This window comes from Lonchura striata, chromosome 2 (genome assembly GCF_050655825.1).
Source record: "Lonchura striata isolate lonStrDom1 chromosome 2, ASM5065582v1, whole genome shotgun sequence".
In the NCBI taxonomy this organism is placed as follows: domain Eukaryota; kingdom Metazoa; phylum Chordata; class Aves; order Passeriformes; family Estrildidae; genus Lonchura; species Lonchura striata.
In genome coordinates this window covers 135,723,477-135,741,165 of record NC_140704.1, presented here as the reverse complement: position 1 = coordinate 135,741,165, position 17,689 = coordinate 135,723,477, and the positions used below count along the sequence as shown (strand labels likewise).

At 40.9% G+C, this 17,689-nt stretch overlaps 2 protein-coding genes across 9 annotated transcripts in view; one reads left to right on the top strand and one right to left on the bottom strand.

Annotated features, from left to right (window-relative positions):
* Positions 1-1,425: 1,425 nt before the first annotated feature.
* COX6C (cytochrome c oxidase subunit 6C) lies at positions 1,426-6,823 on the top strand. The gene is made up of 4 exons (XM_021529425.3): positions 1,426-1,482; positions 2,090-2,217; positions 3,773-3,894; positions 6,696-6,823. The coding sequence occupies exons 2-3, from the start codon at positions 2,104-2,106 to the stop codon at positions 3,890-3,892; spliced, it is 234 nt and encodes a 77-aa protein (XP_021385100.1). The 5' UTR covers positions 1,426-1,482; positions 2,090-2,103; the 3' UTR covers positions 3,893-3,894; positions 6,696-6,823.
* A 2,848-nt stretch (positions 6,824-9,671) lies between these two features.
* VPS13B (vacuolar protein sorting 13 homolog B) overlaps positions 9,672-17,689 on the bottom strand; it is a 434,872-nt gene continuing 426,854 nt past the window's right edge. For all 8 annotated transcript variants that reach the window (XM_021529420.3, XM_085573894.1, XM_021529419.3 and 5 more), the window contains 2 exons: positions 17,184-17,433; positions 9,672-11,680 (listed from right to left, as the gene is read on the bottom strand). In XM_021529420.3, the coding sequence (XP_021385095.3) occupies positions 11,435-11,680; positions 17,184-17,433 (496 nt within the window). In that variant the 3' untranslated portion in view covers positions 9,672-11,434. The remainder of the gene's footprint in view (positions 11,681-17,183; positions 17,434-17,689) is intronic.

Below are 17,689 nucleotides of genomic sequence, written 5' to 3'. Positions count from 1 at the left end.
TTGCCCTTGGTGATACATCTTGCCATTCTTTCAGCATGACATCATTAACATTTGGGGATTTTGTGTTAATCCATGTGGGAAGAACTCTTAGACATTCTTCATTTTAGTCTCAACTATTGTAACAAACTTTTCTTCAGTTTGAATGTTGTCCAAATTGCATCCATTCAAACTAATATTGAAAAGAAGATTCTCCCAGCTTGTAGCCACAGCTGTGTGATTTCCCCCTGAAATTTTCTACTGATACATATTTCTTCTTAATTCAATCATAGAAAAAGCAACTCCTCTTCAGTTTTAAGGGTCCATCTCTCTCATTTGATGTCAGGATCTGCTGGCTTTGGTATAGGAGAAAAAGGCATGAATGAATGCCTCACTGCACAGGAGGGACTTGTTTTTTCAAACCAAGAATTTATAGCATTTGGTATAAATCCCACAGAGACTCCCCAGGAATACAAATGACAATTGCACATGCAGGTGGTGATTAAGTGGAAATCATGGGCAAAGCACGTGTTCCTCATTTTCAAGAAAGGTACAAAAGCTGTCTAAGGGACATCTAGAAAGGATTACAAATGCCTTAATTTCTTTCTAGGCTTGGTCAATAATTCCTGGCAAACTCTCTGTATAAAGGTCTGAGTCCCTCAGCCTAGCAATGTCACCCTTCAAGTGGGTGATTTGGTTTTCTCCCATGGCTCTTAATAGAATCACAAAATGGTTTGGGTTGGAAGGAACCTTAAAGACAGAAAAAGGAACCTGGACACGAGCCAGCATGTGCCCAGGTGGCCAAGAAGACAAGTGGCATCCTGGCCTGCATCAGAAATGGCGTGGCCAGCAGGACCAGGGCAGGGCACTGCACTCTGCAGGGGTGAGGCCACACCTGTGGCCAGTTCCGGGCCCCTCCGCTCAGGAAGGACATTCAGGAGCTGGAGCAGTCCAGAGAAGGCCAGGGAGCCGTGAAGGGCCGGAGCACAAGGAGCGGCTGGTGGGGCTGGGGGTGCTCAGCCTGGAGCAAAGGAGGCTCGGCCGGGACCGCCCCGCTCCCTGCAGAGCCCCGAGAGGAGGCTGAGCCGGGGGTCGGGCTCTTCTCCAGGGGACAAGGGACAGCACAAGCAGACATTGCTGTGCCAGGGGTGGTTGGTGTTGGACATTAGGAGGAATTCCTTCAGAGCAGAGATCATTGAACAAACATTGGAATGTGCTGCCTAAGGAGGTGGCGTTGTCGCCCCTGGGGCTGTTTGAGGAGGCTGCACTTGGCACGTAGTGCCAGGGTCTGTTAGGCGCGGTGCTGCTCGCTCCCGGGCTGGACTCGGACATCCAGAGGCTTTTCCAGCCCCATCGACCCCGGGGCTCGCTGCCCCGCGCCCGCGCCCGCGCCCGCGCCCGGCTGGGTTTGGCCCGCGCCGCCCGCCGTACGCCGCTGCCCGCGCATGCGGAGTAGGGCGGCGCGGTGGGAGCGCGGAGGCGGCGGAAGGACCCTGCGGGACTGAGGTGAGGCCGCTCCCGCCCGGCTCCCGCCCGGCCCTCTGCCCCCCTCATGTCCTCTGACTTCCCTTTTCATCCCCAGCCCCAGGGCCGCCAGCCGCCGCTCCCCGCTCGGCCGCGGCCCTGCGACAGCGCCGTGACCTCTGCGCGTCCCTGAGGGCGGCGGGGCCGGGCCCAGCGGCGGCGGCTGCAGCGCGGGGCTGGGGCGCCCTGGGTGCGGGAGCGGCGCGGGGCCGGTCCCAGCCTGGTCCCAGCCTGTCCCCGGTACCGCTTACAATGGCTTCTGACATGAACTGCAGGACAGCAGGCCTGGGAGGGAAGACCCTGCGGGCAGCGCAGGATTTAGTGTGAACAGCGAAGGCCGCCTTGATTCCACAGATGCTGGGTGTAAGGGGTGTAGGAACTTGAACTATGTGCATCAGCACACAATCGTGTCATAAATAGGTCGTCCTTGAATTTTGTCCCGTAAATATTCTCCCTGGAAGGTCAAGCACACAGGACCACTGTTGGTTATACTGTGAAGACGATTATTGTGCAATGCAAAAAGAATTAACTTTCTGTATTGCCGAAAATTATTTTAAGCAGAGGTTCTCTTACTTCTTTTATCCTTCAGGAAATCCAGTCACCATGTCAGCTGCGCTGTTGCCAAAGCCCCAGATGCGGGGCCTTTTGGCCAGGCGGATGAAGTTTCACCTCATTGGGGCATTTTTGGTATCTATGGGATGTGCAACTTTGTACAAGGTGGGCTCTGTAGTCATTCGGTTATAAACTGGGCTCATTGGAATATTAAAAGAATTCATAATATTTTTCTGTTGAGATTGGGTTGAGCTGTTCATCAGAAAGGTTTAGTAATGTATTTTTGTAAGCATCTTTCCAAAGCACAAATAAATTTTCTTAATCTTCATTTGAAGAAATGATGTGAATAATCTGATGTTTCATGCTGTGTGCTCACGCAATTCATGACAACTCGACCTTGAGTCTCCTAACCCCAAATTGCTCTTGATCATTGACAGCTGATGCACATTAACTTAGATAGTTTGTGCTTTGGTCTGCCACAGTTTCTGAGACTTGGGAGGGTTGTCCAAGTCTTACTTTATTTCTTGATTGATTTCAGGAGATTTGCTCTAAAGCAATTTGGAAAACTCATCCTTTACACTGAAGATACCAGTGTAAGAAAACCTAATGTAGTCTTTCTATCCTTGCTTTTGAGGTATTGTATGGAAATGGAAGATTATGTTTCCAGAAAAACACCCTTACAGGTTTGATTTCTGATAAAGAGCAGTACTTGTTCTTGAGTGCTCTTATTAAATAATTCTTGGATCTCATGCACAAAGCAAACAACAGAGTGTGAATTCTTGTGGGAGAACTGGATCTTGGTATTTCCATTGAACTTGTGCATATATTATTGGCAGCATTTGAGTGCTCAGGAAGGTGTGGATTAAAGTGATGAGAAATCAAGTTAATTTCAGATTTTTCACAAGTTCTCAGATCCACAAATGTCTAGCAGAAACAATAAACTCACACATGTGCTTAACACATCTGTTGGGAGGTAGACAAGCTTGTTTGTAGTCAGACTTAGAGTATAATTTTTTAATAGTCTCTGGGTCAGTTCCTTATTTGGCACCCCCATGTTAATACACTGGTAAGGTGGCAGACCAGATTTAGGTAACATGGATCTCAGCAGCCATTTACTTTGTTCCATGTCAGATGCTGTTGTACAAATCCAACTTGGATTTTTTTTCAATTTTTGGGAGCTTTTTGAGTATATCCCTGTGCTTCAGGTGAATGGGTGTCCAAGAAATGAAGATGGTGTCTTTCTATGTTGGTGATCTGTAAGAGTGGCTCAGCAGTCTTGTAAAACTTCACCAGATGTAGTTGACTTGCAATGTAGCTCAAATGTAGTCCTTCAGTGTAGGATGCCATTTTATCTGGAGTTAAGAGTTTTGCAGCTGCCCAGAGGCACAAAACTTGCCATGATGACATGTTTTATGTATAAAACTTTTATCAGGGAGGGTGTTGGACACTCTGGTATCAGTACGGATGGAGTGGTTTTGGATCTTGAAAGTGTGATGTGCTACCTTGTAACAGACTTTAAGGTTTTACTGCAGATATTTGTTCTCCTGATTAATGATCAGATCATCTGACAGGTGGGTTTTAACAAGAACAAGGAAATGTTTAATAATTTGAGTTAAAGACCTTCAGATTAATATCTACTGATAGACATTATGGAACTAACAGAAAAAAGATCTGTTCATAGAGCTTTGCAAACTTTAATATTCTGTGTGTTACTTTCCAGTTTGGAGTTGCTGAACCCAGAAAACAAGCTTATGCAGACTTCTATAGAAACTATGATCCCATGAAGGACTTTGAAGCCATGAAGGCAGCTGGTGTGCTTGAGAGTGCACCACCCAAGTGATGGTAAGCTGCATCTGCAGGTTGTGAACTGCAGTCACAACAGGAGTTCTGAGGGCAGAACAGGAGTAAGATTATTTCAGTGAGATGTTGTGCTTCTGCTTGGAGCGATCTTCCTTTTTTTTTTTTCCAAATTGAAAGGGTTTTCCAAAGAAAAAGGATACAAATTGCACTCAAGAGACCTGGCTAATAAAAATGTGAAGAAACAGGAGAACTGGGGTGTGGGTAATAAAGGCAGGATAGAAGCTCCTGAATACCTTTTGTATTTTGTAATTTGTTTTAACTTGTGGGTACAGGAGACAGAGTGATGATGCCAGGCCTTTGCCCTCCTCTCACAACCACGGAGAGGAGACAAAGCTCTAATGTTAAACTCCCAAGACATGCCTGATTCCACAGTTATGTTCATGCTGTCACATCTTGAACTGCTTAACTTGGGCCTGTCTGTATCTTCTGCTTACATATTTGTGGTGGTACAGTGAGTGGGAAAATGGAGAGGCTGATTCTCTCTCATAGCATACATCTTAATGTAAGAAACAGAGACAGCTTCTGCATATCATTTTGTATTTGAAGTTGGTGAAAGGGGGAAATACATCTATATACACCTATATATATAAAAATAGATATTAAAAATCACACTGGCATACAGCTCTGTGTTTTACAGATCACATTTTTGACATATTGTATGAAGCTTGAATAGAACTTCTTTCACAATACTCTTTTTTTTTAAGCACTTGACACTGCCTTTTCTAAGAAAACTACCCAGCTTTGTTCTCCCTTGCTAGTAATAACCAGGAAAAAAGTCTTGATTTCAACTGTGTTGTAGTTATTAATAACTACACTCACTAAGCTGCACAAGCTGATGTGACAACTCAATAGAGTTCCTCCCCCTTTCATGGTGCAAATTTTTTACATTGAGTTCTTTGCTTCTCCTAAAATGACTTCAGACTAATCAAGAATGATAGTTTTTCATTCTTTCGGAATGTTTTCATATTGTGATCATTACGTGATAATCTGTGGCTTTAATTATCCTGGCCAGCTGGATTTTCTCAGCTTGTTTGCATGAACAAGCAAGATTGAATAAAAGATTTGTACTTAACACTATGAATACTGAATTCTGTTCTATAACAATCTGCAACTATCTGGTTTCTGCTTAACAAAATTTCATAAAAAAGCTCAGAGCTCCATCTCTTCTAAAAAATTAGAAAAAAAGGTTAAAAGTCCTTTTTTCAATCCCAGCTTTTGGCAATGTTTTGGAGTATTTTTGTTTTCTGAGAGTGGGATACTGCTGCTTTTTAGCTATAACTGCAACAAATATAAATAATGAAATTATAAATTTGCCTGGTTTAAGACTTGGTAATTCTGCCTCTGATTTAGTCCTCTGGCTATTTTATAGTCACATTTAAACTTTAGACACTGGAATTGCATCCTTTAGTCAGGTGACCTTCATCAGTGTATTCTGAAGGGCCATCTGGTGGTAAGATCATTTGAAACAAGCACTGTCAACAAGGATGCATGTTGAATATTTAATTCAAATCATAAGCACGATTTATTTCTGTACAAACAGAGCTCCACTCTCAGCCTGTGTTCCCATTGGCAGCTTTAAAAAAACTGCACATTGTGTGCACCTGTTAAAATTAAATGTTTCCTAAACAATTTTTCCATTTCTTAATTGTACTGACTCAAAAGAAAATGTGGGAGACAAATAGTCTTTTGTGATTTTATTTGAATTGCTGGTGCTTCTTATTCTTTAGCCTGTTTATAGAAGAACAAATATTTTTTCACTCCTTCATAGTAGAAAGAGGTTGGGTTTTTGTTGCGCCTGCACATGAATACAAAAGTAGAGGAAGGGGAAAACAATGCCAGTGTTTCAAATGTTCTGTAAAGGCTGTAAAAAAAGGACAAGTACCCAGAACAGATGGAAGACATTTTCGTTTGCCTCAGAAGTTTAAATCTTAGCTATTTTGAATTTTAAGCCTTTTATTGGTGTAGTTACCTAAAGGATACAGTGATCCCAGTTTACTGGAGTATGTCCTGTATGTGGCAGTAAATACAGTGGCTTAACCTCACTGAATACTCTCTGTGGAACCAGTTCTTAGCCCCAGAATTGAGGAAGGGGTCAGGTGGGCAGGAAGGAGTTCATTAGTTATGGTGGTAGCATGGCACTCTACACCAAGTTTGTTCCTGCTGGGCATGGAGGCACTTTGGCACCTCCCTGTGAATTCACACTTTTCCATCTGCTTGGTGTGGACTCTGGTGGTGATACTGACAGTGGAAATTAAGTGCAGGTATAAATGTGAGGAGTATCTGGCCTCTGCTGTGTGCTCAGCCATGGAATAAAGGGGAAGCTCAGAGTTTGGTGCTAACCACTTTCAAGACTCTTGTCATGGAGCACAGCTGGTCTTGGATTATGTTCAGTATAATGGGGAGAAGCAATTTGAATTTGGTTTTCTTCCTTCCTTGGTAGGCTGCCTGCACCACTTGTTTCCTCTCTGGCTCCTATCTGAAAGCTGCATTCCTTTCTCCTACAGGCCCTCAGCAAGACTGATTCAGTTACCAGTGTAGCATTTATAGTGAATCTGATGTGCTGTTCAGTGTTGTTCCAGCTCTTGATTTGTTCCATGTTTCACTTCTGTTTGCCACATGAAGGGTGTGTGAAACTTCAATCTCAGGAAATAACGGGGAATTCCTCTAGACTAAACTACCGCATAAACATTTCTCTGCTGCTTTGCATTCGTACATAACTAATATGTTTGCTCAGAGCATGAAGTTTGTCCATCATAACTTAATGTGCTTTTTTTATCTTGCAGATTCCCTTCATTTCAAGAAGACTTGATGACTGAACCTTATTTGTTCACTGAATTGTAAAGTGCAATGCACCACAGTGCATGGCACACTCTAATGCAACTCAATAAATAAAATACATATGTCAGTGACATTTAGTTCTCTTCATTAAAGTAGAAATACTTACAGGCTCAGGTACTGGGTGGGTGGAAAGAGGGGTGGAAAGTCTTCAGAAATTGCTCAAGATGACTGACTAAGTCTGTCTTTCCTCCAGGAATTATTTGCATCTCTCTTTTGGCCAAATTCCACATTTGATAGCACAGTATATCCCTAAGCAGTGACAGCTAGTTTGTCCCAGCTGCTTATGGGAATGTGCAAGAGGACAGATGTTGGAGGAAGGGAGAGGAGGGATTTCTTAAGGGGTCTGTGTTACCTCTGGCTTCACAAGGTGAGCTGACCTTGGGATGGAAGAATTTGGCTAGAAATTCTGGAAATACACCAGCCAACCTTTTTGTCTTTTTCTGCTGTCATCACTGTATTATCTTCCTTACATCAGCATACTGTTAAAGCAAGACTTACAGACTCTGCAAATACCCATTCTTACACATGGTATATTAGTTACTGTAATTGGAAAATGACTCCAAACTGCAGGCATGTTCCCATATAATTGATGTACAAGAGGGAAGGGGGTACAGGCAGACAAAGTAAATATTGTATTATGGTAATAAAAATTTTGGCATGCTGCTTTTAGACATGTATCATCTTTTTAATATCTGGAAGTAGTCATCTAAGCATAGTTTGGATCTCTGATACATTCTGTGCAGTCTGAGGCACAATGCTCTGTCTTGGGCCATGATTAGCTGTCAGTGAGAACAGGCTTTGTCATTGCCTGTTGCTCAGGATGAAGAAGGTACTAGGACTGCAGTTCTTGTTTGCTGAATGTGGATACTTGGGAGAGCAGGCAAAAGCTGACTGCATGAAAGGAAGGAAGTCTTTGTATGAAGCAGCATGACAAATTAGGCCATCTGTGTTGTATTTGAAGGTCTTTGGTTCAAATCCTGTTTGGAGTAACTCTTATTATTTTACATGGATCATTAACTACTTAACACTTAATAGGTATCCTTGAACAACATTTGGACTAATGAAAGCACATAAGTAATGTATGTGATCCAGAACATTTTATAGAGCAACATGGGATTTTCTTTAAAACTTCCCATGCAGACAGTGCTTCCTTTAAGCAAAGAAAGAATTTGACATTAGTGATGCTGGGGAAACCATCTAGTAATCAAAATACCCCAGCTCCTATAAATGTAAACCAGAGCTTAACAATAGCAAATGATACCCATTTATCTTCCCAATGTATAGTATAAACAGTGTATGCCATTAAGTACTGACTAACATTTTCTCAGGCCTGTCTGCAGGTTTAAATAGCCAGGGGTCTTCAGTCTTACTGACAGCTTCAGAGGCAAAGAAACTTGCTACTGCCAGGTGTGCAGGTTAATAGACGTGACTTCCCTTGTTGGTCTAGGCCCTGTCTTCTTCACAGTTGCTATGAATTAATTTACTGTTAAATTCTTAGTTTCTTTTCAACTGTTGCAGCCAGTAGCAGCTATTGCAATCTGTGTTCCTTCAGCTACCAACTCATGTGATTTAAAGAAATGAGAGTTTTGTGACTGAAGGCAATTTTTGACAGATACAGCAAGCTCAGGGATGTCTCTGGCTAAATTTAACAAAGGAAGCTGAGTTCTAATTTCTGTGGCTGTGCTTTGAGTGTCTGCAGGCTGTAATTGTTGCTTTCTGGATGCAGTCTGGTTTTACGCTGGATGCAAGGGAAGTACTTCCCTTAAGCAGGCAGTGCCATCCAACCCACAGCTTGCTTTCCTCTCTGGAGTTAGGAAGGGAGTGTAAAGCTGGATACCTAACCTGCTTTTCTGAAATCATCAGCAACCCACCAGTTTTCCTTTTTTTTCTTCCTTTAAGAATTTTTTTTCCTTTGCCAACAAGAGTTCAGCTAATTCTATTGTACAAAGAATTGGAGTGGGACATAACAGGGACATAACATTTCTTGATACAGGGCATTCTGTTTCTAGGAGATGCAGAGCTGAAAAACATGCTTGGCTGCTCTTGGAGATTTTCCCAAGCGTCTGAAGGTTTTTGCTGTATTTATGTATGAAATGATATATAAAAAGGAATTATTTGACCTGAACTGCTTTGGGATAGGTCTTGCCTGACTATGGCTTCAAATTTTTTGGCGAGCTTACTTTATTCTCGAGTGTTTGAGGAGTGATTGATTGTTCTGGAAGCAAACTAAAAAGATAGATTTGAAGTTGTGAGCTCTCCAGGTCTAAAGAGCATTATGAGAGTAGGCATGTTTTAAGAGTACACATTGCACTGCTTTAGCAGCTAAGTACAGGCAGCTGCTCTTTGGACAACTTTGTTTTCATAGTTCACACAGCTCATATGTAGGAGAGGTTGATTTATGTGCCGTCCCCACTCGTTTCCATACATGTGGTCAGAAAGGGGAAGAAAGAACCTGCCTAATGCAGTAAAGATGCAGCTCTATTCACTGAAGAAAAGTGTAATTTAAGCAAGTGTTTATTCCAGGAGAATGTAATTCAGGAAAAACACAAATGAATCTTAAAAAAATGGTTGAAATCTACAAACTTTTAGAAATGAAACTGCTGTTCCTCATTATATACAGGTGTGTTTGCATCCCCTTGGCTTGTCTGTGTACTCCATAAATAAGGAACAGATTAGTCTAATTGAAATGGTGAGTACAGTGCTGTTTTGATTCAGTTAGTCACAAAAGCATAAAACTTTTCAGCACACGGTTTTGGCAAACTAGTCACCAGTTTTTACTTCCAAAGTATTGTCATGGTCTATTGCATTTTCTGGTACACTACAAAGTCCAGTGACCAACTGGGGTCTAATGGGGCCCTCATGAAGCTTGTACATCAGTCTTGTCCTTGTACTAAGCAATAAATAGATCACAAGAACAAGTATTACAGGAATAGCTTTATTATCTTTAAACAATTTAATTATATTACAATTTATCCATCAATATGCAAAATTAGAAGTATTAAACAACTTCCATAAAATACTCAGGAATGAAGCACATATGTGTATATACATATACATTTTTAAACAGTGTTATTTAAACAATGACTAAGTTATTAAATCATTGCATGAAATGTTGATAATGGATGGGCTTATTTCACAGTTAGGAAAGGACAATGCAGACTCCAGCCTCCTTTATTCTCAGTAGATGAGAGACACAGCTCTTAGAAATACCTTTTAACAAAACAGAACTCAAGAGAAAAACATTGCAGTTACTACATTCTTATTTACTGTGTATTTGGTCATATCAAGTATGCATAGAAGTTATTAACTATAAAGCATATGCTCCAAATGCTGATCACATTTTATTCCAGTTTTTGACTCCAATTCCAGCCATGTTAAAGAATCTCCAGACATAACTCACTTTGGTAAGCATATAGAAAAGGAGAGAACAATTAAAACACATAGTTGGAAACAAAGTAAACTTTTGGTTTTCAAATGAAACTGCCATAGCCAGATTTGCTTTATAAAGTCATCTAACTGCCCAAAGACTGATTTCTTGTCTACTACAAGAAATGCAGGTGTTTAACAGATATTTTTAAGTGTATTGTGATGGCATAATTAACTATTAATGTAATTGGTACCTGTGGGTCCATAGTTTTCAATCAACTTTAAAGCAATCTCTGTGTTTGCTACATATTTGAAAGGTCATGCTTCTAAATATTCCTGGTTTTATCCGTTTGAAGATGATAAGCATAAAGTGAATTATAGCTGAAGGGAGCACATACAATGCAGTGGTGGCAGATCAGAAAGAAGCAAGACCCCACAAGGTTACCCCACAAGGTATTTAGCACCTGCACATCTGGGTTACATTGAGCTTGGAGATTTTAAGGAGACTGCTCTGTTTCTTAAATTTTTGAACTGCATGTTACTGGCTTCCAGTTAATGAACAGACAATGCACGGTCATACATACATTGAAAGTACTTCTGAAAATTTGATGGTGGATAAAATAAAGTTTCTGTATATAGACAGTTTTAAAAATAAAGTCATGTTGTAGTTCATGTTTTGTTCTCCAAACCACACAAAGGCACTAGTTTACATTATGGACTAATGTCCTGCAGAACTTCAGTCAAATAAAGGAAGCTATTTTAAGGTTAAAGTGGTGCTAAAACCCAGCTGTCACTAGTAACTTAAAACAGCCACACTGGGTTTTTCAGATTTAGTGGGGGAAAATGTTTTGCCTCAGGACGCACATGTTGGGGGAGTGTGGGTGTGGGGGGAAAAGCTCAGCCTTGAGCAAGTTTTTACAGCTGAGTTATAAACCTGGTTTATAACAGAAACTGGCAGACCCTAAAGTAAGATATAGAGGTATTGATACACATTTCTGTGTGTGGTAAAAACGTCCCATGCACGTAATTTTTCCCCATTCTCTAATTTTTGGTTATTGAAAAGAAAAAGGATTTTGATTAAGCTGTAGTCCAAGGCTGTTCCTTCTCACTTTTATTCGTTTGCCAGAACACTTTCCTTCCAGCGCTAGCATTTTGGCTAGAAAGCAGGAATGTTGTCAAGATTAGAAAAGCTATTGGGCTTTGTTATCAATTTCTACCTCCTCAGAAATGACATGCATCTCTACTTGATGTTGGTTACTGCAAAGAAAGCACTGCTTTCAAACTGGTATGGTATTACTATATGCACCAGAAATAGCTATTAATTAAATCCTTTCTTCAAGGCTTTATTTTTCACCATGGTGAATTTGCTAATGAATACCTGGGCAAAATTTGGATCAACTACATACTGATAGGTTTTTGTTATAGTCAGGGGCTGTTCGGCAGCCACGGTTTGCGGGGCTGGCGCTGCGGCGGTGCTGGGAGCGAGGTGGCAAGAGGCCTTAGTGATGTACTCCACGAGGCGGCTGTACTGCTGCTCTGACAGTCTCTCTCTGGCGCCCTCGGCCTGAAATCAGATAAGATACAATAGGTACTGAGGGTTTGACAGTAACTGAGCTGAGTAGCAAGGACAATAACTTCCACATTTCTCTGATAAAAATCTTCCTTTTAAAGGATTTTTAAAAATCATGAATGTTGTCCCTTAGTTGACTCCTTGGTGAATTAGTCCTCTCCTCTGTTGCTTTGGACTTCTGAGAAGCTCTAATTGCCACAGAAAATTTAAGCAGTATCTTTTGAGAACTGGTCAAGAGTAGAACTTTACAACAGATCAACTCCTTGTATACAGCAAGGCATTGTATAAAAGGCATTGAAATCCCTTTTAGAAAAATGTCAGTAGCTGTTGGCAAGGCTTATACAGAAATTTTATTAAGCTAAAATATTTTAGTCTTTAACTTCATTTAAAATGAAGACAAGAAGCTACTTTACAGGCAAATGTTCTATGGTAGGATATATCCATCTGCTTCTGGCAACAAAACCCATTCACACAAGGACATTTTTCTAAACAAAAGGGTTTTACTAAAGATGAGTTGGGCATGTTTCTGGAGAAGACATTAAGGGATCTGTGTTTTACAGGCTGAAACAGGTAGAGGTTGTTTAAGGTCCTAGCAAGAGGAATGCAAGTGACTTACCCTAGTGGGAAAAAATATATTAAATCAAATACTGCAATCTGTCATATGGTTCCAAGCAGATAAACTATTATCCAGAAAAGCTATGGGCAAACCTGGCTTCAGAAGATCAATCTGCTGTGCTTTTTTTTTTTTTTTTGAAGACATTGAGGATGACTATGACTAGTTTGAGAACAGATTGCAAGCCAAACCAGCAGGTATCAAGGTGGTTGTGTGGTTTCAAAAAAACTGTATTTCCGAAATCCCACTATGGATACTACAGTAGTATGACAGGCTAAGTCATTCAGAGTAGAAGTTACTTCCAAAATACTACAATGAAGAAAAAGGCAGCAACTATAATAGGGCTAGGATTTGATGCTTCCTTATTTTACACTTGGAGAATTGCTGACCAATTTTATTTTTGTAGAATTTAAAATTTCCTTGCTGGACATGCTAAGGATTTAAAGATTTCTGCCTGTCTTTCAGGGAGTTTTACAGGTCTTGCTAGATAGAATATTTTAAAGAGTGCCATTAGATTCAATTTAACATCCACAATCAGTATCTTGTCATGTCTCTGGATTGCAAGACTCATTTAAATACTCTGCTGCTTATTTGAAGAAAGAATTAATATGATTGATAGATAGTGACAGGTGTCACATTCACATGAAAAAAGTCCCCTCTGTATTTTTTTTTTACTATGCTTTTGGAGATGGATTTGCTGCTCGGCAAGTAGAAACACTCCTGTTTTCAATCATCATCACAAAATTGCTAAAGGAAACAGGGTCATGAACAAGGCTCAGAAGTTTAAGGTTAAAGCCTATGCCTAGAAACAGTGGAAATGATGAAATGGGCAGAGGAAAGGGTTGTTTCCATGAATGACCTTAAGGCAGGGAAAAACCAGTTAGACTGCTGCAGCAGACTCCCAGCTAACCGTGGAGAATGGTGTCTCAACCACATCTTTGGTCTGGTGGCTCAGTGGAAGTATCTCAGTGGTTAGTCTGTTTCAGCAGTTGAAACAAGAGAAGTATGCTGAAGTACCACCTATGTAAACTGGATTTTAAGTTACAGGGTAAATCTTGCATGTAGGTGGCTTCACTTCTTCCTGATTTCTCCTAGGGAGCTAAGCCCAGGGACAGCTGGATTCTGCCTCCACATTGACCAGAAGATCCTGCTTACTAAGGAGATGGAAATGGGGCTGGATCCTACTCCCCTACTTTTGTGAACCCATTCTTCATTAAGGCCCAGGCTATTTTCCACAGATACAGCATAATTATTTAGGGGGAAATATTAACTATGGTTGGATGGTCTTCCAAAGTAAGTGGGACCCTGCTTGCTTTTAGATGACTTCATCTGTAACTGTCTGCTTCTGCACCTAGTTTCAGTTTGGCTTACATTTTCAAGACAAAAAAAAAAAAAATGGAATTGATGTTATTCTAAATATTTTCCCTAAATGGGACCTAATATTGTCACTAAGTGCCCTCACTTGATGCTTTGAACATTTTTCATATTAATATCCAGATCACTCAAGGATTCGAAACTTGTTCAAGGCTTGCTTAATGCACTTCCTAGAGGAATTTTACATACATAATGTCCCTTCATACTACAAGGCCATACTTTTGGGTTAAGTACTCCAGTATTTTTCTAAAATTCCTCCCATTATGGTTTATAATGAATAAGCCTTCAGCAATTCTAACTCCACAGGAGCTTAAACACCTGTGCTGTGGAGGGGTGTAGCACTGATCTACTCCTCTGTGCACACTGACTGAGATCCAGCTATTTAGGTTTTTTTTTTCCATTGCTTTGAGCAATCCAAAGATTGGTTTTCGGTTTGAAAGATGATAACATGTAGGACTATTAAAAAAAAAATCTAGAATATCTGAAATTCCAGGGCCCTTCGATTTTTTGTTGTCTTCTTGATGTTATGAGCTATATCAAGAGCAGCTGGAAGAGCAGAACTTTTAAGTTTGACATCTGTCTGGAAACAAGCAGTGTCTCAATTACTTTGGAAGATAATCCAAATACAATTAATGCTTCCCATTCAATAACAAACTTGTCAGTGCCAGAGTTTTTAAGAATCCATCCAGGCTATTCCTATCCAGATGGATTAAGTTATATATTGTGGAGGCGAACAAGGCATCAGGCAAACCTATTGCTGAAGGAGTCAAAATATGCTCTATAACATCTCTTGTGATTACAGCTGTAGAATAACTCATGCTTTGTTTTTTAACTGTTCCAAGAAGTTGAGGAGAGGGAATGAGAGAAACTGTTTTGGGCAGAGCTGAAACAAAGCTTTTGGCAATTGTTTTTGTGAGCAGTAATGTAAAAAAGTGGATTTTTACAGCCTTGAAATAAAATGTTTCAATTCATTGTATTATTTCTAGCAACTTTGACTAAGCTAATCAGAAAAATAGACATAACTTATATGGGTAACATTAGCTCTGTTTAGCTAAACTCAAAATAACATTTTGGTTGACCTGATTGGGCATTTTCCAGCTAAAAAAATGAGGCCATCTTTGCAAATGCCATCGTGCACAGACGTGTCTACACTTCAGCTGAGGACAATGGCCTACTATTCATACTGAGGAGTTGTGCCTATCACTCTGCTGCTTAGAGGCTGCTCATCTGCAAGTCACAACTTGTTCCTCCTAAGGTTCCTTTTCCTAATCACATCTGAAGACTTTGTAGAAGCTCTTGTCAGGAAGCTGAAGGGAAGCTCTGGCTCCCATCAGCACCAGTGCTGCACGTGACACTCGGACCACAGATTCAGCTGCAGAAAGGAAATCACCAAGTATGAGATCTCCCAAGCCACTAAAAAAACATATCAAATATTAATTGCAAAACACTATAAGTAATTACTAAAACTTTGTATGAAGCTTTTTGGAATATTTTATTGTGTAGGTGCCTTAGCTGCCTTAGCATAAAAAAAAAATATTCTCTGCTTCTTTCAACTGCTCTTCCTCACAGCACATTTCTTTAAATTTTTACAAGAAATTCAGCATCAGTATCTGCATTCTGAAGGAATGTTTTGCCAGGTCTGTTTTGTACAGCATCACTCAACTTTTGCTGTCTTGCCATCACTGACTTGGCTCCACCTGGGACACAGGTACTTTTCCCTGCTTCTCCCACGCCATACATTTTCACTGTGTTCTCACGAACCTGTATCAGCCAAAGAGATGTTGTACTTAGGCTGGGAGCTCAAGGCTTACAACTCCCAGAGCTGCATTGCTGCACCACTTGAGTAGGACTCCCATATTTACATCCAGAACTTCGGAAAAAAATGATGTACCTCCAAAGGAAGATGTTATGAGCGTGTGTGTGGGAACGTTGGACTCTGCACATGCCATGCAGGGTTGCTCTGTGCATTCAGGGGCCCCACTTGCCCATAAATCCTACACATTCCCAGCTGTAGCAGCTGTGGGGACTAGAATGAGGCTCCCTGTCCCTTGCCTTCCCTTCTCCCAAACAGGCAGACCCTCTGCACCCTTCATCACTCACTTGGAGGAAGCTGTCCTTCCTCCACATCAGCAGCCTTCTCCTCACCCTTGGAAAACCAGATGCAAAGACAACACTCCAGTCCAATAAAAAAAAAAGATCTGGGCTGATGCTAAAGTTAGGGTTAGGATAGGTTGAATGCATCCAGTGCCTTAGTGAAAACAACTTTTCTTCTTCTTCCCTCCAAGACACTAGCTCTGGACTGAGCAGGACAGTCTGGACTCTGAAAGTCTGATGTGTGTCTCCACCAACCACTCAACACTCAGGGACAAAAAAGCTGAGCTTTGCCCATTTGCTTCACAATTTAAGTAATCCCTCATGTAGCTTTGTGGTGAGAGAAGGCAACTTCAGTCAACAGTTCTCTGTGAGACTGAGGTTAGTGGAAAGACAATAAATATAAATAGAGAATTCAGCACTAAAGAAAGCTTTCACAAAAATACTCAAGTGCTGTCACGACACAGATGAAGTCCTTACTGAAATAGACAGCAAAACTCTTCAGTGACTTCAGCAAAGTTAGGATTTGACTGAAGGTGCTCCTACTTTTTGTCACACCTCATACTTCAGGGCTTTTATATGTTCTTTTTTTATATTTGAAACAGAAATTTCTGGTATAGCAGTCTATAAACTACCTGGCACACTTTTATAAAAACTGGGACATGCATGTTCGTCTTTGGAATGCTCTCTCATATGATTCTACTTGAGAATTTAATACAATAAATATTGTTTCCCAAAAGTGTAAAAATATAACATTCTTCTGCCATTAAAAGAAGATAATTAATCCAAAAAACCTCAGTATTCAAATGGCTTAGACATGTTTCAACATCAAGATGAAGTATTTATGCTTTTACTGGCATAACACTTGGTGCATCCAATCTCAGAGAAGGACTAACCCAATTTAAAGGTAACATTTGCAGAAAGAGGATCTAAGGAAGTAAATACAGCCAAACAAGACCACTGTGCTAGAAGAGACAAGATAAAAGCATACTGAAAGGAGCATCAGCACCACTGAACTGTTAACAGAATTCCCAGAAGAATAAAAGGAACTGCTTTTGCTGGGACTTTGTAGGCACAGGGTGCAATGCTGATTTGCCAAACAATTAACACCTTGTGCATATGTAGCCATGAGAACCTTTTCAAAAAAGAGGTGGTGCTTACTAAGAACTCAGACTTTCTCTACTTTTTCCCTCAGAAAATTTGTCATAGATATGGTATATCATGTTCAGTAAGAGGACAGAAGGGAGGAGACACATTCCTTTCATCCAAAGGGCAACGCAGCCAACTATGAGGGGCAGCTCTCCTGGTTTGGCACTTCAGCCTCTCACCTCCCAGCCTGAAGGTGAGTATTCCCACTGCCAAAAGCACCAGCATCAGTGTAACTTCATCTTTCAATGGAAAAGGTACTCAAGTCTTTACCTCCAAGTCAGAAGGCACTCTCTGTTGTTTTAGCTGCACCTTCAGCAGATCTTTTTGCTGCTCATCTTCCAGACAATCGATTTCAGTCACAGGGAAGGCCTGCTGCTGTGTGTCTTCACTGATGCTCACGACAAAGAGCACCTCTGAGGTGAGCAACAAGCAGCCTTCGTGCTGCTGGCCGGATCCACTTACAATCATGACATCTAAGGCCATATGAACCTCTGGCCTTCCCAGAGATTGCAGCATTTTCCTGCATTATCAGGTTAAAAAAAGACAAAAAAGACAAAAAAGAACTAGTCAGTGTAGCGCATGGGATCCTCCAGGGCTTAATTTGATCACCATGTTTTTACTTAAGCCTGTAGCTATCACCTACAGATGTAAAATAAGCCAGGGAGTGTACTCCAAAATTCCATTAGTGAAAGATGTAAGACTTCAGATTTAAAGAATGAATGTGAAATTGTTAGTTTTCAAAACCCCTCAATCACTCACCACAGAATTGGCCTAAT

What these genes read in the sequence shown, in the direction of transcription:
- COX6C (XM_021529425.3), top strand. Translation starts at nt 2,104, where the DNA reads ATGTCAGCTGCGCTGTTGCCAAAGCCCCAGATGCGGGGCCTTTTGGCC. An exon ending in GATGTGCAACTTTGTACAAG is followed by an intron (nt 2,218 to 3,772) that starts GTGGGCTCTGTA and finishes GTTACTTTCCAG; the next exon opens with TTTGGAGTTGCTGAACCCAG.